Source organism: Drosophila montana, unplaced genomic scaffold (assembly GCF_035044405.1).
Source record: "Drosophila montana isolate Dmon_TW-CO22-7 unplaced genomic scaffold, ASM3504440v1 contig_3733_1, whole genome shotgun sequence".
Classification (NCBI taxonomy): Eukaryota; Metazoa; Arthropoda; class Insecta; order Diptera; family Drosophilidae; genus Drosophila; species Drosophila montana.
In genome coordinates, this window is record NW_026998620.1 from 2,963,392 (window position 1) to 2,985,114 (window position 21,723).

At 41.8% G+C, this 21,723-nt stretch overlaps 4 protein-coding genes across 4 annotated transcripts; 2 read left to right on the plus strand and 2 right to left on the minus strand.

Annotated features, from left to right (window-relative positions):
* The first annotated feature begins 11,724 nt into the window (after window positions 1-11,724).
* On the plus strand, window positions 11,725-12,771 carry LOC135436029 (low molecular weight phosphotyrosine protein phosphatase 1). Its single transcript, XM_064693402.1, has 4 exons — window positions 11,725-11,886; window positions 11,945-12,126; window positions 12,191-12,364; window positions 12,419-12,771. Exons 1-4 carry the CDS (start codon window positions 11,853-11,855, stop codon window positions 12,734-12,736), a joined length of 708 nt encoding a protein of 235 aa, XP_064549472.1. The 5' UTR covers window positions 11,725-11,852; the 3' UTR covers window positions 12,737-12,771.
* Window positions 12,772-12,780: 9 nt separating this feature from the next.
* Window positions 12,781-16,132, plus strand: Rh2 (Rhodopsin 2). The gene is made up of 6 exons (XM_064693401.1): window positions 12,781-13,091; window positions 14,514-15,152; window positions 15,207-15,317; window positions 15,620-15,786; window positions 15,848-15,881; window positions 15,942-16,132. The coding sequence occupies exons 1-6, from the start codon at window positions 12,981-12,983 to the stop codon at window positions 16,035-16,037; spliced, it is 1,158 nt and encodes a 385-aa protein (XP_064549471.1). The 5' UTR covers window positions 12,781-12,980; the 3' UTR covers window positions 16,038-16,132.
* A 1,835-nt stretch (window positions 16,133-17,967) lies between these two features.
* On the minus strand, window positions 17,968-18,496 carry LOC135436349 (uncharacterized). Its single transcript, XM_064693925.1, has 2 exons — window positions 18,344-18,496; window positions 17,968-18,284 (listed from the first exon to the last, which is right to left on the minus strand). The coding sequence occupies exons 1-2, from the start codon at window positions 18,404-18,406 to the stop codon at window positions 17,970-17,972; spliced, it is 378 nt and encodes a 125-aa protein (XP_064549995.1). The 5' UTR covers window positions 18,407-18,496; the 3' UTR covers window positions 17,968-17,969.
* A 1,597-nt stretch (window positions 18,497-20,093) lies between these two features.
* LOC135436174 (uncharacterized) lies at window positions 20,094-20,826 on the minus strand. Its single transcript, XM_064693672.1, has 2 exons — window positions 20,674-20,826; window positions 20,094-20,616 (listed from the first exon to the last, which is right to left on the minus strand). The coding sequence occupies exons 1-2, from the start codon at window positions 20,809-20,811 to the stop codon at window positions 20,191-20,193; spliced, it is 564 nt and encodes a 187-aa protein (XP_064549742.1). The 5' UTR covers window positions 20,812-20,826; the 3' UTR covers window positions 20,094-20,190.
* Window positions 20,827-21,723: the final 897 nt, after the last annotated feature.

The window sequence follows — 21,723 nt, forward strand, 5'->3', positions numbered from 1 at the left end:
GTGGGTTGAGAAATTGGCCATGGCGGTGCAAATGGAGCTGGGACCAAGTCTTGAGCTGCGATTGGGACCGGGGCTTGCTCAATCGCTGACTTTTCTAATAGTTGCACACTGGCACGCCCACAGATGCGCCGCCCATAAGGCGCCATCGACGCGTACGCAATGGGACAACAACTTAATCATCATCACGTCGGCATTAGTCACACTCCGAGCGCATTATCCTTTCACCCACGCCGACATTTTGTGCGTGTGTGTGTGTGTGTGAGGGTGTGAGAGTGTGTAAGTAGTTCGCTCACATGTCACTTCAATCGCCATTTGCAAGTCTCTTTTATGGCCACGACAATAAAGGCATTTGCCAAGACTGAGCAGGGGGTCGTTCCCTCGACAGTTGCATCAATTCGATAATTATGCCATATGCCATTTGCTGATTGTGCGTGAACATGGGCGGTGCCATGGGAGGGGGCGGGGTTGGTCAGCGAGGTCAGCGAGGGGCGACTTACATTAAAATTAGCTGCATCAACGTGCCTAATTCCAATCGAAGCGTGCAACGTGTCAGGCTCTTCTCATCAGCTGCATTAAAAGATTAGCCAAGGCATATTTATGCTCGTTTTAGTATGCGTGTATATGTGTGCTTGTGTGTGCGTATCTGGTGCAAAAATTAAATTGCACACGTTTGCATATCACGTGCACTCCGGTTACCTTCATTGTTTATCTAAGGGGATAATGTTGATTGCCATTGGCAGGGGGCAGGGGAAAGTTGTGGAAAGGGGGTGGTGCAGCCCCTGTAACTGTTCGATGGCATTGCAATCTAATTGAGTCACGCAACATTTCGATTTGAGAGCTTTAAATTGAATGCGAAAGTACATTGGGCAGCCGGGCAACGAATTCAACTAATGAAGTTGAACTCGATTCTATATATATGTATATCTGGCTCGCTAATTGGAAATGTAAAGAGAAATAGAAATTTTGGAATGCATTTCTATGTGGCGCAACTTTAGCTGGGAGTTGAAATATAATTGGGTGGTGTGCATAATTAATTTAGGTCCTGAAATAAAGCAAATAATTGCACGAAATTTAATATTTAACACGAACAAGGGAAGTGTATTTTCTATTTTGCATAAACAAATAAGGCCAAGAGATAATTATTTGTTAAGGTACACATCTTTCAAGGGAAACGCACTCCTCTCCCCAGTCGGACCGCAATTATATAAATCAGGTGTATCGTGATTATAGGTCCTTTAATTTAGCTGAAAAATACGTAGAGTAAGGGGCATAAGGGGGCATAAGGGACATTTTCCGCTAGAATTTTTAATAACATTATTTCTCACGACATTTATATTCATACCCTGAACCCATTGAAATGTGTGTAATGGTTAGGTGCAAATTTAAAGAGAAACTTCTCCGACCCCATAGTGTATATGTAAAGTATATATATAAGAGCAAGAGACATTGTATGTAGCTTCTTCTTATGCCCATGTAGTACGAGATTGTTTTTGGTAATCGATAAATTTTCCCGGTTCCGAGCAATCGATAAAAATCGATATTTTTATGTTTAAACATCTAGAGTCAAAAGCGAAAAGTGCATACAGACCGAATTGCAACTGCGATTGTATTGCAAGCTGTGCTCTGCGCATTTTCTGCAATTTTAATAGAGTTTCTTTAATTAAGAATCAATTCTTCGTATCTCTTTGCTCCAGAGTGCAAGTAGTTCGGTCGATTGTGGGAAGTTGCGAGGGAACTAACTTTAATTTTAATATTTTTTGATATAATGCTAAAGCAAACGAGCGCGTTAGACATTGAAAAGGTGTCATGATCCCAATACTGTGAGAATATACTATGAGAAACAATAAACACCAAGTTCAGTTGCTCTAGTTGTGACTAAGATCCCAAATCAAGGTCGATTTTTTATCGATATTATGGATATGGGTATAATATGCGAGCACTAACTATACAATACATTGTATAGTTCAGATAGATAGACAAACGGGCGACTCTGCTCGTCGTCCTGACCAGGCGTATGCAAACCTTACGGGGACAGAGATGCACACAGCCATAAAACGCTTTCTTCGCCCATTTGCAATGGCTTCAGGCTATTAGAGGAGGTGTTGTTGCTGCTGGGATTATTGACCCAATTCATTTTAAATATTGAGCAGACAACTAAGCGACATGTAGTGCAGCTTGTTTTAAATGCCAAGCGAATATTTATGCATTGGCCGAATGTGTGCTCTGCCTGCTTAACTCTGCTTTGAGCACCGAAACAACAACAACAACAACAACAGCAATATATAGAGTTGGCCCTTGGGACAAATATGCCAACCAGGTACAAAATTTGCCAAGGTGGCGCGCACAGTGCAACTGCTCGTGGCAGTTGGTCTCCACCTGCCCATGACCCCCCCTCCCCTCCCCCTCTAGCCCAACTAGCTTCTGGCTGTCTTGTTAGCTGCTTCAGTCGCTGCGTTGCCGTGTCGCATGTTTGTTAGGCAGCCCAGGGAAGCGTAAGACATTTGCCTGTTTGCATTTGGCACGTGCAGCGAATGCAAATGGAAGGGGTTGCTCAAGGTGTTTGGGAATAGAAATATATGCACATGTGTGTGTGTGTGTGTGTGTGCGGTAGTTATGCATGTTGTTTTCCTTTGCCCTTTCAGCGGATTTGGCTTGTTCTTTTTATGCAATTTGCTTGCAGACGACTCGTTATTTTATTGTTTACCTGCACACACAGCAAACATAAGTAGAACATAAATTTTCGCTCCGCAATCTTGGCTGACTGCATTTTCTTTCAAACAACAATTCTCACATCGCTTAGCTGGGGAGCGGGGGGATGGGGGGAGCAATGGATAAATAATTTTTCTGTTGATTTCAGTTTCGCAATTACCGTGTAAATAAATACAATTTCACCTGTCGCCAAACACTGACAATTTAGCTGCTCCATCTGTTGACTTTTTACATTTGTACACGGCCACGCCCACCGTCGGCAGCATTGGGGGCTGTGGAAATCCTTTTAGCACTAATCAGCTGAACACATTTTAAGTGGCTCTTTGGCTGCGACACATGTGAATGTGCAATCCGAGAGCGCCAAACGTTTATTTCGATGCGAAAACTGAAATTCTCAGAGTGCGCAAAGGTCAAGGGGCTGGCGGGGGCGGGCGGGGGCTGGTCTGGGGCTGTCTGCTTAAGAGCTTAAGTGAAATTATCCACGAAATGCGCAGTGCACGGTCCAAATGGGGGGCGTGTCAGTGTGCTAAAATGCTCGCTAAAAGCTTTTTGGCCCACTCAAATGAGGAAAATTTCGAAAATTCTAAAGTGACATTGCGATAATCGCGTAATCGCGTAATCGATGAAGTCTGTCATTATCATGAAGCCCATCGCTGTCGCTGTCGCTGTCGCTGCCGCTGCCGCCGCTGCTGCAGCCGCTCTGCCTGCCCCTGCCCCTGCCCCTGTCCCTCCCTTTGCCACTGATGGCTCTGACGCTGTCAAAGGCAAGTCAATAAGTAAAAATTTTTCAATGGCAAAATGTCGAGGCTGGCAGCAAAAAACACTTAGGCAAAATGTTTGAAAAAATTCGCTGAAATTGTTGGCAGTGGAGGCATGCCACGTTAGGGGGGGCATGTTGTACGTTTAGTTTTCGACGCTTGACGTTGTAAAATTGCCTTGGACGCTGCTGAAACAAATGCAGATGCAACATGATGGAGGGGGAGGAAGGGTTGCAGCGAGCTAGAGCGCGGCAGCTTTACTCAAAAAGTTGAAGCTTTGATTTTATGTTTCAGAAGGGGGTAGGGGGGAGGGCTGAAGGCAGATTCAATTTGACAGTTGCAGGAATTCAATTTTCTTGTCATCATGTTGCGGATTAGTTTCGTGCCAGTCCAAGCCAGCTCGAAAGCCAGACACAGCGGCCAAGTCGGCACAGTTGGACATCATTTGCAAAAGTGCAACTGCAGACAACAGACACAAGGCAGGAGAAAGGCGAAAGGAGATGGGAGACAGGAGACAGCAACTTACAAATGCACACGCACAAATGAGAAAAGTTGCAACTTCTGAAAACAGCAAAAAAGTTTACAAGCTGCTGCTGCGAATCGATATGGGACTCTGACAGCATGTGCTCTGGAGCCCCAAGGGAACTGGACAAATAACAAACTTTGTGGCCAAGTCATTGCATTTGTTGCACGTGGTGTGGCGCATGCAACAGTATTTACAGCAGGGGAGCATTTGGGAAACTTTTAAGTAACACACGCGAAGATCAGTTTAAAAAAGACAGTTTTAAGCAAGAAAATAAACTTTAAAGTAAATAAAACTAAAATTATAGAGATAATAATATCTAGAGAGCACAATATAGTATAGAAGAGTATGAAGAATTTTTCTGAGATAATAATAATCAAGACAGACGGACAGACAGTCGGATATGGCTAGATCGACTCGGCTATTGATGCTGATCAAGAATATATATACTTTATGTAGTCGGAGATGCTTCCATCTGCCTGTTACATACATATGCACAAATACATTATACCCTTTTTTTAGGGTATAAAAGCGAATAACTGATAATAATTATGTTATCAGATTTAAATGCCGAATTGATAAAGAGGTTAAGCTCCGAACATAGGCCCAAGCCTCGTTCAAATCGGATAAGATTGGACCAAAATATGGGGTCGGGAAATTTTGACCTATGTCTAAGTATATAGGATATTTGAGGCTACCATTTTTACATAAATTTTGACCAAAAATAATGTTGCCAGATTTAGATGCAAATTTCATCTAGAGGCCAATCCATGAACAAAGAGCCAAACCTCGTGAAAATCGGATGAGATTTGACCAAGTTATGAGAATGGGTAAATTCGACCTATGTCTATATGGGATATTTGAGGGTACGGAAAATGTTGCTTCCAATACAAAACGCCTATTTTGAATTTCAGCAAATTTAAAAAATTAATTAATTAAATGAATCGGCAAATTAACAACCTCAGCTCGTCGTTGTGTGTGGTCGATATTAGACACATTTCCATTTTCGTTATACCCCTTTGGCGTGCTTTTAATGGGTATGCTGCATTAAACTAACCCAAACGAATGTTTACAAGTTTGTTAATTAAATTTCAAATAACTTAAGAAATTCCAACTTTAAATTGCTGTCACCACACACACAAGCTATCTCCTTTTATTTCTGCCATTATCAATCTCATGCTGTTTCTTTCGCCTGGTCTATTATAAAGTTTCTGGTGCGCCTTTCACTTGACACAAGTATCGTGTGGTCAGTTTTCGGTTCTCAAGCTGTCAGCCAAACGAAATGTATATCAATTAGGCCATTCTTTTGGCCACGTCAACGACACTCGCTATCTGTGACCCAGAGCCGGCTGCACTCTGGGCAGCCGCAAGCTGTCTCCAGCAGCAGCAACAGCAACAAATTAAGGAAGAACTTGGCCCGATGCGTCTTTAAAGAGGCTTTGACTCTGTGCCTTAATTTGTCACATTTTCGGTACATTCATTTGGCAGGAAAAAATATGAAATGTCAACTGGAATGACTTATAGACTCCACAAGCGGACTATCCATCTCCGACCAACTGGCTAACTGCTTAAATACTTAATGCCCCAGCAACAACAAGAATAACAAGAACAGGAATAACAAAACAAAAATAACAAGACCAACAGCAATAAGGAACAAGAAACACAAACAGGAATAACAACAGACAAAGGCATGACGACAGCCAAAGAGTGGAAAACAATTTTCTGCTCCCGGTTTGACCTCTCCTCTCTCCTCTCCCCTCTCCACTCCATACCTAAGCCTCCAGCTCCTGCTGACTATTGTTGCTGTTGTTGAGGTGACAGAGGCCCGAATCCCGAACTGAAGCCGCTTGATGGATTACAGGCAAAAGGCGGCAGCTCCTCAGAAATTGGAAGGTGTGGCCGAGCAGCAGCTGCACGATTAGGCTTTTGTTTGGCTGCTTGTCAAATTTCTATGGCCACACCCCCAACCGCCTTTGGCTTTGGCTTTTGTGAGTATCTGCGGCAAAGTGATTTGTGCAGCCCCAAAGGATTGGAAAATACGTTTAATGAAGTGAAGGGTTCAATTTGCCAAAGGCCTGGCCCACAGCCTTTCCAAATAGAAGCGGCTTACACAACGCACACACACACACACACACACACACACAAAAGAGGTGGAGCACAAGACAACCAAAATTCAATTCAACTCAAAGTGGAAAAAAGTATCGATGAATGCAAAGTTTAAAGACCAGCCGTGGCTCAAGTTGGCTTTAAGCCAAAGCCGAGCCAATTACACTCTAATGCCTTTCGGTGACCTTCACACACGAGTCCCGCTAGAGGCCGCGTCAATTTGACCGCATAAACTGGCAGCGGGCAGCGGGGCAGCGGGGCAGCGGGGCAACTGACAACATAATCATTTATCATAACAAATGGCATTTCTCAAGTGGCATATATGATTGCGCCCGAAAGAAGCCGAAGCAGAGCCAAGCCAGGCCCAAATCAAGGCCAGCTCCGCCTCGCAGCTAGCCGCCTGCATTGCCCACTTAGTGGGCCATAAATTTTGCAGCCTGGCCCAAACTTGCGGATATGCGAAACGGCAAAGGCAACAGCAATGGCCAAAAGCAAAGGCAATGGCAACCATTTGTCTAATTTTAATGGGCATGCTAATAGAGCCGTCGGCTTGTCGAGTAGTCGCCAGTGGATTGCTGCTGGTCAGCCGGCCGGCACCTGGCCCCAAACCAGCGCGCCGGTTCGACTTTTAATTTATGTGCGGCAAAAACTTTTTGGCTCATTAAATACCTCAAAATGTTAAATGACTTACGAGCTGACTGAGGCGCAGCAAGATGTGGCTAGCGATTGACTAGCGTCTGGAACGTGCCACTTTCGTGCCACGACCCAAAAGCCAACTGCGGCAGTCATTGCATCATCATTTACTGAATTGCCGTTACGTGCGGCATTATCGGCTACAGCAAATCGCATTCGGCATCTTCGCAATCTCAGCAGCTCGAGCCAATGTTTGCCGTATTGATGAACAGGCCAGGCAAGGTCCTTAGTCATGCTGGCCTGCCTGGCCATGCCCTGACATTGGGCATTATAACTTGGCCAAAATCAGTAATGCATTACGAAGGCATTGTCCAGCATCAGGATGAGTCTATAATGTTGACTATTTATCTTTATCTTTATCCTATTTACTAAACACTCTATATTTCTAGTATACATTTCATAACTTGATTAATAACTTCTTTCTTTCTTGTTTCCTATTTATTGTATTTTCTTAAAAAATATAGTAAATTAAGATTATTTTTAATTTTTACTGATGAACTCTATTTTGCTCTACGAACACCCTTCTTTTAATGATGCTATTAGAAAATTGTGTATTCTAATTTTTTTATTTTATCATTTAATTTTTATAATTTGTTGTATTGAGTAATTAGGAAGACACTCGTTTTTGTCAACCTTAAATAAATAAATAATATGTATTGAAATCTTCAGTCGAATCTTTATATTGGCTTATATTATTATAATAATATTTTTTTTTATTTTTTTTTTATTTTATTTTATTTATTTATTTTATTTATTTAATTATAATTTTAATAAACGGATATGTGTATAATGAAATACATTTATTTTGTTATTCTTTAACATCTTTATAACCTGATCAATTAGATAGCTTTAATTGCAGAGTGTATCCTAGTCTGTCACTAATTTGCAAAGTTTTTCTTGTATTTAGCTTAGCTCGTGCGCTCATTATTCATTAATGATGCGAATCTAAAGAGTCGGCAACACATTTCACTAGTGCCGAATGACAAGCCAACAAAATTGGCTCATTTATATCCTGCTATCACTTCGCCTGACACTGACACCGAAGCCGACGCCGACGCCGACGCGGAGGCAATGACTGTTAATATTCGCCAGCAAGGTACTGGCACACAATTGTGCACCTGGCCAGCCAGCCAGCCAGGTGGAAATGGTCAATTCAATCATGGCAGCTAACCAACACACAAAGCTGGCCATCAACTGAGCTCAGCTGAACAACTGTGGCCTCTGGTCTGAGATCATAAATATTTATGAATCTATGTATATGGAGTTGGATGTTGTTTTGCCGCCCTCGCTGCAACAACATATGCATTTTAATTCATTTCTCATACCTTGACGAAGTCAAATAAAAACGTTATGATGCTGTTTATTTAGAATTGCACGAAAAGTGAATGAGCGAAGTAGATGCTGAAGAGGAGGAGGAATTCTGGCAGTAAAAGGAGCAGCAGCCGGATTTGCCAGACTCATTCACACACACACACACACACAAACACAAATACGCTTACGCTTCCAGCTAATTTAATTTAAAACGCAAACCCAAAAATACGTGGCACCTCAATCAGCGGCAGCCCCCTCTTTGGCCTTTGTTCGCTGTGGCTGCCATTGCTGCTAATTGTGTGTGTGACTGTGTGTGTGAGTGTTGGCTAGCCAAACGCAACTGTGTGCGTATGTGGCCAAAACTATGATGCCTTTTCTACAGCACTCAACACAATTCGAGCGAAAGCCCTGCCCCTGCCCCTGCCCTTAGCCGGAAGCAGCTCACACCCCCGCTGATCCGCCTGGTCAGTTAATGCAGTTGCTGGCTTTGCTGCTTTTTACTGCTGATGGCAAAACAGTTGTTGATGTTGAACCAACAACACAACAGCTAACAACAGCAGCAACAACAGCAGCAACAACAGCAGCAACAGCTAACAACAGCAGCAACAACAGCAGCAACAACAGCAGCAACAACAGCAGCAACAACAGCAGCAACAACAGCAGCAACAACAGCAGAAACAGCAGCAGCAACAACAGCAGCAACAACAGCAGCAACAACAGCAGCAACAACAGCAGCAACAACAGCAGAAACAGCAGCAGCAACAGCAACAACAGCTATAACAGCAGCAACAGCAACAGCAGAAACAGCAAACTTTTGTTTTTATTACGTTCTTGTTCGTTTTGCGTTTGCCGCTGATTGTTGTGCTGTAAATTGCATTTGCGGTCAACAAAGTGCAACAGCAACAACAACAACAACACGTACAACAACCAACATTGTGCGGCCAGGCCTCCATTTTGTTCTGTTTGTTTGTAATTTTTCGTTGATTTCTATTTCTCGTTTTCATTTTCATTTTCATTTGGCTGTTTGTTTCATTTAAATTGCCATTAGGTGCGGCTTTGTGCCAACTCCCACCCCCCTCTCTCTCTCTCTCTCTCTCACTGTTTGTGTGTGTGTGTGTGTTACATTTGCTCGCACACACACACACACGCACACGCCAGCTGGTTTCACATTTCCGCCTCTTTATGTGCGGCTTAGACATTTTTGTGCTCAATAATTTTCAACTTTTTTTCCAACTTTTCCATCATGAACTAAATATTCAACAGTTTTCTTTCCATCTGCGAGTATCTGCTGGCTTCTCACTTTGGTTGCTTTTTTTTTTTTATTGGCGCAATAGTCCTGGCTGGGTTTTTAATTAAAGCAACAATGTGCTGCCCCACTCAGAGAATCGCTTTTACCTATCCACGGATCGACTCACAGCCAAAGCCTCACACACACACACAAACACACACTCAACTATTATTGTATTTCCTTGCCAGCCAGAATTTCGATGTTGTTGTTGTTGCCGTGTTTTACTTTTTACAATTTCATTTCACTCGTTTTGTACATTTTCGCTTTGCCCAATACCCCGCCGCCGGTTCCTGGCTGTGTTTTGTGCGAAAAGTGATAAGTGAAATATGCTTTTCAGTTTTCAATTTAGCCGCTCAATGCAATTCCAATTGAATATTGGCAATGGGCGATGGGCAGCCCAATAGTTGCCTGCCGCAGTCGCTTGTAAAGTTTGGTTGCCTGTGAAAAAGGGGAAACATGCTGAAAATGTCGACAGTCGGCAGTCTCTTAATAATAATGGTCTTATGTGGCTAGAAATAAAAATAAAAGAATAGAATCAAAAGCCTTTGTATGATTTGTATGCACAGATATTCCGGCAGCAGCATGCATACCTGGCACAGTCTATCATTACAGTATTCGCACAGGTAAATAGACTACCGAGCACTGAATTTGCATATGTGGGCCACGGCGTCGGTCCAGTTCGCTGAACTCGCCGGCTCTGCGCCCCCCCTCCAGGGAGCCAATTTAGAATGTGCCGCACGTCGCGACGCGGACACCTCAACCCAGCACTTGACACTCTTTGTGCCGCGACCCGCCCAGCTGCCAGTCCGATATTTTTTTAATACCTTTGACTTTGCCCACTGCAACACGAATGAGGTGGCAAGTGGGCGTGGCTGGCGCAAATGTTTGCCAAGTCAACACAGAAGGCGAATCGCAACTTAATCGCCGACTTGCACCCTGTGCTCGAATTGGACATGGTTTCAACTCGATCTTAATCGATAGTTTACATAAAAAATTCATAAACCTTTTCTTCAGAATGTTTAAATTCATCATTTAGCTACTTCCGATTGCGATTGTTTATTTTTTTATATTTAATTATTATTTATTATTTTTCCAGAATATAATGCATGACCATGTTTGGTAGAATAAAGTAGGATCGTCATAAATTCTGTTGCAGGCAGTTTATTTTAAGTTGAAGTCGGTCAGATTGTACATATAAATCTTATAGTATATCGATTGCAAATAAAGCATTTGCCTAAAATCACTTGGCTTAGCCTTGAAATAAAAAGGCACTTTACCTCAGTTAGTGCATTACATTTTTGGATATCACTGCAGTCTAAAATAAGGTACAGTGAAAACTCTCTTGGGAATGGGGTCTGGCTTTATTCTGAATTTTTTATTTTATTTTTTGTTTGTTTTGTAAAAAATGTATATATATTTTATTAATAACAAAGTATTACAACTACCTAATATTGGCAACTTAAGCTAGATATATATAAAAAATTTAAAAGGTCTCTAAGGTGTATAAGGCTAAGGCTATAAAGCGAAAAGTTTTCTATTCTGCTGATTATTTCTTTATATAGTTTATCAATGAGATGGCAACAGTAGATGGCAACATTTAAATCTTCTCTTTTTTGCCCTAGAGAGACCGACTCCTGTAATGGGGCACCTTATTCTTGTTCTTCCAGAAGAAGCAAGGCGCCTTGCTAGTGGGTTGGGATGGGCGCGAAGGAGCTCAAAGTTTCCTTTGGCACGCTGAAGCATCACGTCTCCTACTTTGGGGACTCCTAGGTCTCTCTCGATGTCTCTAGTAAGCATATACCAAGGTGCATTACATATCCTACTAAGAATTTTACTCTGCGCTACTCTTATATTGTTGAGGTGGGACAGAAAATGTCCGCCCTAAAGAGGTGTTCGCCTAAAAGGAGTATTCAACAGCAGAGTTTTTACTGTACTTAACTCAAGCAAACACTTTCGTGTTCTTGAAATTTGAGAGGTAACTCCATGAATTCGGCACAGTGTGCGACGAAGTGGAGTTGTGGAGAGCCCAAGGGACAGACCAGTGAGGACTGCAGCAACAGGCACAGAAGTGCACTCACACACACACGTTCACACACACGCAGACATACTCACACAATCATAGAACATAGACTGTGCAATTTGGTGCGAGAATAATGCTGGGCACAGAGTTCATGAGGCGGGTCATGTCTAAGGTCGCGCTTGGTTACATGTCGTCCTTTAACTGGGACACGGCTCATTTGTGTTAATTTGAAAATGTCGGCACCGCCAACGACTTGATGACGTGTTACCCAACCCAAGTGTCGACTCAGTAGACTTTTGGGCAAATGCCACAACACAATTGGAACGAAACAAGCAAAAATATTTCACACACACACACATATTATCTAGTGCACTGTGAAAGTGTATTTATCCGACTACTAGCCCCTTTTCCCAAATTCTCCGTAACCAAATAAAAAGACATATAATGACGTTTAAGAAACTTCTCTTCGTATGCATGGGTGAGTATCTAATTAAATCTAAGGGTATTTAGCCCCCCATTGTCCACCTTTGCTGCAGGCAACTCGTGCAGCTCGCCAATGGCGGAGACGATCATGCAGAATCTAATGGTGAAAACGAGTCTCTACTGGGAGGTCGATAGCGCTGCATTGCGCACCTGGAACATTGGCAGGCGGCCGCACAAGCGATGCCTACGCGTTCTGCGGGAGCACGGACTGCGCTCGGATCACTTTTGCCGACTGGTAAATCTACCTACAACAGCCAAAAAAAAACAAACCTTTTAATAAGACACCCTTTATTTGGCAGCTTACTGTCCAGGACTTTTACTACTTTGACTACGTCATAACGATGAACGAGCATGTATACAAGGAGTTGCTGCTCTGGGCGGATGCCAATCATATTTCCAATACCTCGAATGTCCTTATGCTTGGCTCGTACGGCAAAAATGGCAAGTCCATGCCGGTCATTGACCTATCACCGGTAAGTTAACCAGCCAGGAATTAACTTTCTCTAATCTGTTAACACCACGTTTAGGCACGTAAGCTGAAAGCCTTTAGGAATGCGTACTACCAAATCAAGGAGTGCTGCAAGCAGCTTATACTTGGGGAACAGGTGAGCATTGTGCGCTATGATCTGCCCAGCACAGATGACGAGAACGAGCAGGTGTTTGAGACTATGCACGGGCAAAGAGGCTCCAGTGAGATTTTCGATTCGATCAATGCCGATGGCCAGCAATATCCATCAAAGTCCTCTCTATTCGTACCATGCTCGGGGTGCTCAATCGGTGCGCCCATGTCGAACAAGAAGAAACTTTGCCAGAAATGTGGCCAGAAATTCTTGGCCAAACTCTGAGCCAACACACGCACACACACACACACACGCACACACAGTGTGCACAAATTTTAAAGCTACACGCTCAAGCGTTGATTATTAAATAAAATCGAAGATGACTTTGATATGACAGCCGCTCGTCGCGTACCTGTGCACATTCCATCGATCCGTGCCTAATTGGCTCAAATGCTCGCCTATAAAAGCCAACGTGCCATCGCGGCCAGCTCTGTTAGTCGGGAACCCCTTCGCTGACGCTTAGCCGAGCATGGTACGCAACTTGTGGCCGGAGGAAACGTTCGCCTTGGCCATGTCGGGCACTGGAATTGGGCCAAGATTTCAGGCACAGGCGGGCAACAATGGCTCCGTGCTGGACAACGTTAGTTTTGGGCTGTGTGTGTTCTCTTGCGTGCTTAGCAAAAATTAGTTATAAAATATATTTTATATATTTTTTTTACCATAGCTGAATATAAATCCTTATACTGTAGGATTTATATCAATTTTCGGTTATAACATTATTGACTTGAAACTGAATTTATTTATTTTTAACGAGGCATAAATCTCTAGAATATGGCCAAATAAAACTATATTTAATACAATTGAATAATTTTTTTGAAAAGCCAAATAGCTGCATGTGATCCTTGGTCTACTTTATCGACAATAAAAAGCGTTTAAAACTCAACCGATTTTCACGAGGCTTGGCTCTTTTTTCATGGCTTTGCTTTCAGATCAATTTGGCATCTAAATCTGGCAACATTATTTTTGCTCAAAAATTCATGTAAAAATGGTACCCCAAAATATCCTATATACTTAGACATAGGTCTAAATTTCGCGACCGCATATTTTGGTCCAATATTATCCGATTTGAACGAGGCTTGGGTCTTAGTTAGGGGCTTGGTCTCCATATCAATTTGGCATCCAAAACTGGCAGCAATATGCTTGGTCAAAATTAATGTATAAATGGTACCGCAAAATATCCTATATACACATTTGGTGTTTGGCATCGGGAAATTCCGACTCGTGCCTCTTAATTGCTATTGAGTTGTTTTGATGTACAAAATAATATTAAATTATTAACAATTATTCGTTTTTATACCCTAAACCCATTAAAAGTGGTTAAAAGGGGTATATACAGTATATACTGTATATAATATATATATGTGCAAATGTATGAAACAGGCAGAAGGAAGCATCTCCGACCCCATAAAGTATATATATTTTTGATCAGCATCAACAGTCCACTAATCCCCCAAACTAGCTATATCTGTCTGTCCGTCCAGAAGGATGCACAAATGCAGAATATTTAGTTTATTTTCCCTTCCCCTGTTCCACCAAATGTTAAAATTATTTTTGAAGGTAATGCCTTCTACTAAGAAGGAAGAATGATTTTTCTAAGACAGCTCGGCAGAGCATCTCCCAATCGGACACTCCTAACACTGAAGCCCTTTTAAATTATTTTAAATTTATTTTAATTTAAATTTTATAGAAAAATATAAATGAAATAAACCAGAAAGCTTGGTTTATAAAAACATATTTACCCATCTACAATAAATATTTAAAAAAAGAAATATATTTCAGCCCTATGTTATTGAAATTTAGACGCTGAACTTATCATATATAACTTATCATGTATATATTATCCATATAAAATGGACCCTGCATAATAAAAAAACTGCATATTAAAATGCACCATAAACTTGTTTCAGAGTCACGAATAACTCTTCCATTTCATTCCTGTATTTGCACTTTTGGATTAGGCTAAACAAAAGCTGGCCCCTTTTTTATCTAATTCAATTTACAGGTGCTGCCGGACATGGCGCACCTCGTGAATCCTTATTGGAGCCGTTTTGCGCCGATGGATCCGACAATGAGCAAAATTCTCGGTCTGTTCACGTTTGTCATCCTGATCATCTCCTGCTGCGGCAATGGCGTAGTTGTGTACATCTTTGGAGGCACCAAGTCGTTGCGCACGCCCGCGAATCTGCTCGTCTTGAATCTGGCCTTCTCGGACTTTTGCATGATGGCCTCCCAGTCGCCGGTAATGCTCGTCAACTTCTACTACGAGACCTGGATCCTGGGTCCACTCTGGTGCGATATTTACGCGGTGTGCGGCTCGATGTTCGGTTGCGTTTCCATTTGGTCGATGTGCATGATCGCCTTCGATCGTTACAATGTCATTGTCAAGGGCATCAATGGAACGCCGATGACAATCAAGCTGGCCATCATGAAGATTCTGTTCATTTGGCTAATGGCAACGTTCTGGACAATTATGCCCCTGATCGGCTGGAGCAGCTATGTGCCCGAGGGCAATTTGACCGCCTGCAGCATCGATTACATGACCAGGCAGTGGAATCCGCGCTCCTATCTGATAGTCTACTCGATATTCGTTTACTATGTGCCACTATTTCTGATATGCTATTCCTACTGGTTTATAATTGCCGTAAGTAAGAAAATCGTGTGACGCTTTCCGCCTGTCTAATACCCTGCCTTGCAGGCCGTCGCTGCGCACGAGAAGGGCATGCGGGAACAGGCCAAGAAGATGAACGTCAAGTCCTTGCGCAGCTCCGAGGACTGCGACAAGAGCGCCGAGGGCAAACTAGCCAAGGTAAAAGTAAAGTAAACTAGAAGCTCCCATAACCGGACAACTCCTGGTCATATTTGAGTTGATGACAATCAAATTGACAAAAATGGAGATATTTATGCCATAAGCGTTGAGAAAGGAGTTTGTTGCTTACCTCGTGCCAGAACAAGAAACTTCATCTGATAATTTTTTTATTTGATTAAAAAAATACCTTTTAATTATTTAAAACAAAGAAATTTGTAAAAGTACCTCGACGGTCAATATCTCGTTATGGGAACTTTCACTGTACTCAGTTTAAATGTATATATATAATATTTCTTACCCAGGTGGCATTGACTACGATTTCGCTTTGGTTTATGGCCTGGTCGCCGTATCTGGTCATCTGTTACTTTGGCCTGTTCAAGATCGAGGGATTGACGCCTTTGACCACCATTTGGGGCGCCACATTTGCCAAGACCAGCGCTGTCTACAATCCCATTGTCTATGGCATTAGGTAAGTTGGGGCAAAGATATCAAGAGAGTTTCACATATTTCGATTTCTTACTTCCCACAAGCCATCCCAAGTACCGACTGGTGCTTAAGGAGAAGGTATCTGTCCTTGATTAGTTTTCGATTTGAGCATTTTGGCTACATTAATCTGTTTTACAGTGCCCCATTTGCGTCTTCGGCAACACGGATGAGCCCAAGCCAGATGCACCCGCTGGGGATACAGAAACCACTTCGGAGGCAGAATCAAAAGCCTAGGAAAATTATAGTTTATTCTTTGGCAATTGCCTTTAAAAGGCACAAAAATGTAAAAAAAAGATTAACTATCATTTCATGATACAAAAAATGTAAAAAAAAAATTAAGAAAAACTAATCCCCAAAAACCAAAAGCCTAGGAAAATTTATAATTATTTTTATGCAACTGCCTTTAAAAGGCACAAAAACGTGAGAAAAAAAAGATTAATGCAACTATCAATTCATGTTACAAAAATGTAAAAAATAATTCTATCCAAGGTTTTTGATCCTTTCTTTTAATATAAAGTATATTCCATTAACGCATTAATTAATAATTTATAAGCACAACTGATTGGGAAAAATTTACTTTTATTTACGTTTTTAATTATAACGTAACGGACGTTTTAAATTATGAAAGCTTATATTAATACAAAATGATACAAAATATCAATTTATGATACAAAAATGTAAAAAAAGTTCAAGAAAAGCGAAAAGAATTGATCCATTTTAAAGAGTATATTCCAATTTATTTACAAAATTGCGACGTTTTAAGAGATAAAAGCTTATAAAAATACAAAATGATACAAAATATCAATTCATGATACAAAAATTAAAAAAATAATTAAAGAAAAACTAATCCCCCAGAAACCACTTTAGAGGCAGAACCAAAAGCCTAACACAATTAAATGCAATTGCCTTTTAAAGGCACAAAAACGTTAAAAAAAAATTTTAATGCAACTATCAATTCATGGTACAAACATGTAAAAAATAATTCAAGTCAAGGTTTTTGACCCTTTCTTTTGTTAAAGATTATATTCCATTAACGCATTAATTAATAATTCATAAGCTCAGCTTATTGGCAAAATTTACTTTGCACATATGTGTATAAATACAAAATGATACAAAATACCAATTCATGATGCAAAAATGTAAAAAATAATTCAAGAGAAGCGAATTCTGATCAAGATTTTAAACCCCTTCTGCAATAAAGAGTATATTCCATTAACGCAATAATTAATAATTTATCTGTGTATTTATTTACAAAATTGCGACATTTTAAATTATTAGAGCTTATACAAAATGAATACAAAATGATACAAAAACTTAAAAATAATTCAAGAAAAACTAATCCTGGCCAATTTTTTGACCCTTTCTTCTATATATCAATTCATGATACAAAAGTGTAAAAATAATAGAAGAAAAGTGAATTCTGATCAAGAATTTTTACCCCTTCTTTAATTAAAGATTATATTCCATTAACGCATTAATTAATAATTTATAAGCACAACCAATTGGCAAAATTTACTTAGCACATATGTGTATTTATTTACAGAATTGCGACGTTTTAAATTACGAGAGCTTATCAAGGCTAAGGCGCCCACTTAAATTAAGGGCTGAACTCTTGAGTCTTGAGCGCAAGACTCCCGCTGCCAGTTCCACGCCTTCAATTCCCGCTTGTTTCATCTGCCTTGGCACACATTTCGACGACGACGACGTGGATGTCGCTCTATTTGCTTTGACTGCCTCGTCTGGCGTTTAATGATGATAATTACTCAGTTACATACGCCCCTCTCCCCTCCTCCTCCTCCAGCCAACACATCCCGCACTTTTGGTCTAATGAGCACGCACACACACACACACCCAGACATACACACACACACCCACACAGTCGACGGTCTAATTAGAATACAACAAAGCAGCGAGCAGCAAGCTACATTTTTGGCCGTCAGCAATTTGGGCAAAAGTTCATCAGATCCAGCCGAGCGCCAAGTGCTGATTCTGACAATGCCACTCGACTCGATGGCTCTCTCATCGTTTGGTTACACATCATCTTAAGCTCGAACAGTTGCCAAACTGCGCCCACTGCAGAAATGCCTGCGCCCAGAAAACCAGTAAAGAGAAATGCTGCTCGATTGTGGATTTATTTATAGCCTCCTCCGGCACTTGACTTCACAGTTACCAGAATAGAGTTGGACGTGATGCGCCCGATTTGGCCCAATGCTGGCCCGCCAGTTCGCCAATCGAGGCCAGGGCCAAGCCCTGAAGTGTGCTGACGCACGTATTGTACTCTGAGACCAAGCGGGTTTTCCTTAGCTGCTCCTCGCACGACTTTAGGCTCTGCTGAAAGCTGGCCAAGATCTCGGTGCCCTCCTGACGTGCCTCAGCGCTGGGCGGCAATTTCTCATCGACTGCCCGACGCACTGTCTCCACGGCCATTACGCCGCGCTGCAGCGTCTCCTCGATGGGCACTTCCTGGGCGTACGCCTGCACCTGTCGCGGCAAAGGGAATCCTGTGGTTTTTTGAGGAACAAATCGAAGGCAATGCTTACCAGGCAGACCAAAAATGAGATCACAAGCAGCGTGGCAGTCGACATATTCTGTGTGCGTTCCATTGGCAACTGTCCGGAAAGCAACTCTCAAAGTCACAGATATTATCTGTTATATATAGATAAAGACAACGTGATAAAGCCGATTGTAAAGACGCGCTAGCATCTAAGGCCGCAACGTTGTCAACAGCTTTAACCCAATTAAGTTTTTATGGTCGTGTAAAAATTTACACCCAGATATAATTGCTTATCAGCGGGCAGCGGAAATAGTACAGGTAGCTAATCGCGCACACATATATCTAACAGCTAAACTCAGGTAAATATAACAGCTTTATTATCAGGTGAGAAAAGCACACAAATGCGCTTGAGCGGATGTGAGTCACAGCCGCATTGGTCAGTCGGCCCCCAACTTACATTTAATGGCCAACTTCGTTTTGACCAGAATGACAACGAGGCGCGCCTCGTCCTGGCCAGGCCGCAGAAAAAAAAAACTGTTGCCAGCTTTTTGGGGCGCAACTTTTGCATACAAATCCGCAAGCCCAAAAAACAAATTTACATACATGCGCCTATGGACTCGCTCGCTGTCATGTTTCTCTTTTATTTTCCTTTTTTTATGCTTACCAATTTTAGCATATATTTGGCCTGCTTTTATTTTGTGCGCTTCTTTTAAGCGCCCGAAATGCCGCAACTTTTGCATTAGCAGCAGGGCGGCACGGGCCGGAAATGGGCGCTGCATGGGCGTGGCTGGCTGTACAACTTAGTAAAGTTCATGCCACACACACACACACGCACACTGACATATTTGTGTTGTAATGACACAAACAACAGAACGCAAGTTTCAATCTTGGGGCAAATATTTCAATTAAGTGACAAAACTTTGCACTCGCCTTGATCCTTGTAATTCGCCTTGTCATCCCTGTATATGAGTGTGCGTTTGTGTGTGTGTGTGTGTGTGACATGGCCAGCGGCTGTTTTGAAAATTTACATTTAATTACATATTTGAATTTGAATTTGAATGTGCTTTGCCGCATTCGGAACGTCAAACGAGGCGTATGCGTCATTTGGCTCAATCTGCCATGGACGCAAGCTTTTGGTCATTTGCGGCAAATCTTTGGCTCGTTAAGCCAAACCATTTAATCTCCTTAATGCCGCCGGTTCTTGGTACCTAAAATTCATGTGCCTGGCATCAAATGACATACAAAGGGGAACTAGGTACTGCAAGGACAGGACCGGACATGACTGGGACACCGATAATTGAAACTGCATTGGCCACATAAATCAACATTCGACGCCCAGAATCATGCACCGGAAACAATTTGGAGAAGGACATGGCCATGGCTAAATTGATGAATCCATAAAAGAGCTGCCATCGGCCAAATATTTCCACAATGTTCACGCAAAGAGCAAAAAGCAAAAGGGACAGAGAAGCAGAAATGCCGCAAAAGACGAACAAATAATGTGAAGGAATTCAAATATTTGGCCAAAATGCGTCAAGTTCATCCCGAGGACAGTCCAACAACATTAACACCCCGCTTGGGCTGCGACGGCAGCAAAATTCCCCAAATCGCACAACTTGAACCAAAGCGGGAAAGCTCTGGAAATTTAATAAAGTCCAGCTATGCAAAATACTTGAGCAACTAGGAAACTGAGGCAACTGCGAAACTGAGGCGATGCGTGGCCACATCAAAGCGTGCTCCGGCCTGGCAGGTCAAGGACACAGCTCCAACCCAATCCCATTGATGTCCACTTGAAGTTTAGCTGCTTTTTTAAATCTTTATTTAAGTATATCGAATCTATGCTGGTGTATTGCACTTAGTTTTTTTTTTTATAGAATATCCAATCAAGGCGTCTTAGGCCTGAGCAGCACCTGGAGCTGCTGCTGTGGTGGTGGCCGCTTGGCGTGCCTGCCACTCGTCATCGATGAGCTTCAGCTCGTTCTTGGCGGCGGTCAGGGCGGGCTTGACGCAGCGGATTTGCAGCCACGGCAGCGTGGCGTTGGTGCAGTTGGCGAAACCCACGGCAGCATCGGCTAGCACCTGCTCGACACGCTCGGCCAGGTCGGCTGGGAAGTCGGGCTGATTGAGCAGACGATCGGCCTCCTTTTGCAGCACTATCGACTGAAAGAAGGCGGAGACGGAGAAGCCGCCGAAAGCTGGAGCAGCAGCAGGCGCGCCGGCGGGATCGGCAGCTCCTGCAGCTCCTCCACCGAAAACTCCATTCAGATATGGATTATATGCTGCAGCAAAGGGATTGGCTGCCGCAAAAGGACTGATGGCCTACAAGAAATGTCCGAGTCAAGTTAATGCCAAAACAGGTGCCAACAATATACTTACCACCTGAGCGTTGATGCAGGCAATGCTGGCGACAAGTAAGACAATTGCGAATTTCATTTTAAGGCGATTCGATTTCGTTTTCTTCTGAGTGAATCTCAGTCGTTGTAGTTTCGGAGAGACTAATATCTGGTCAGGCATCGGAATGGCCTTATATACACATGAGTATACAGAATTTGCTCTTGTTATCTTGTTAGCGCGCCGTCTCGCTCTGGAAATTGAACTGATTTACATTCTCTAATGTTTGTTTATCAAATGTTGTTGACTAATCCCCTCTAGGGGTTATTTATAAAGATAAAACCGAGCATGTCGCCAAAAACTGCCGACTCACCAAAAGACGTCAGGTATATTGTTAACAATTACATCAATAATTTCCCCCCTTTAAATTATTATAATACATTTTTATTTTATACTCTTGAATCGATGGCCTTAGAAGCTAGCACTCCCTCCCTTTAGTTATTATATTATATTTTTTTAGTTTAATATTTAATCACGTAAATAAATAAATAAAATAAATATTTTATACTCATTTACTTTAAAAGCTTACACTAGTATTGGTGCGCGATATTTCGAACATAATGTAAAAACACGAACAGAATGTAAATTATTTAAAGAACTTAACGTCCGTGTGTGAAAAATGCGCCACCTTGAAAATGAGTTTTTCTTGCACCTTAGCAAATGATTCATAATTTTTCTATACCCAAATGTCAACAAGATACTAAGAGCACATTGTTTTGAAGCAAAAATTAATTAAAAATTGCGCAAACATTGCGAAATTCCACGAACTCAATATGTAAACATATCTGTTAGATATACATGTAAAAGCAAATCTATTTACAACTACAAATACAAATTATACCTGAAGTACATATAAAAAACGATAAAAGAAACCAAAAATATTCGTATTGGTTTTTATCTTATTTTTGATAAAATTGTTTTTATTGGTGTTTGATGTTGTTATATCTACAATCTCAGCAAATCATGTGTGCATAAATACTGATAAAACAGCACAAACAAATTATAAAGTATTATTAGTTTTTTTTTTTGGTGCGA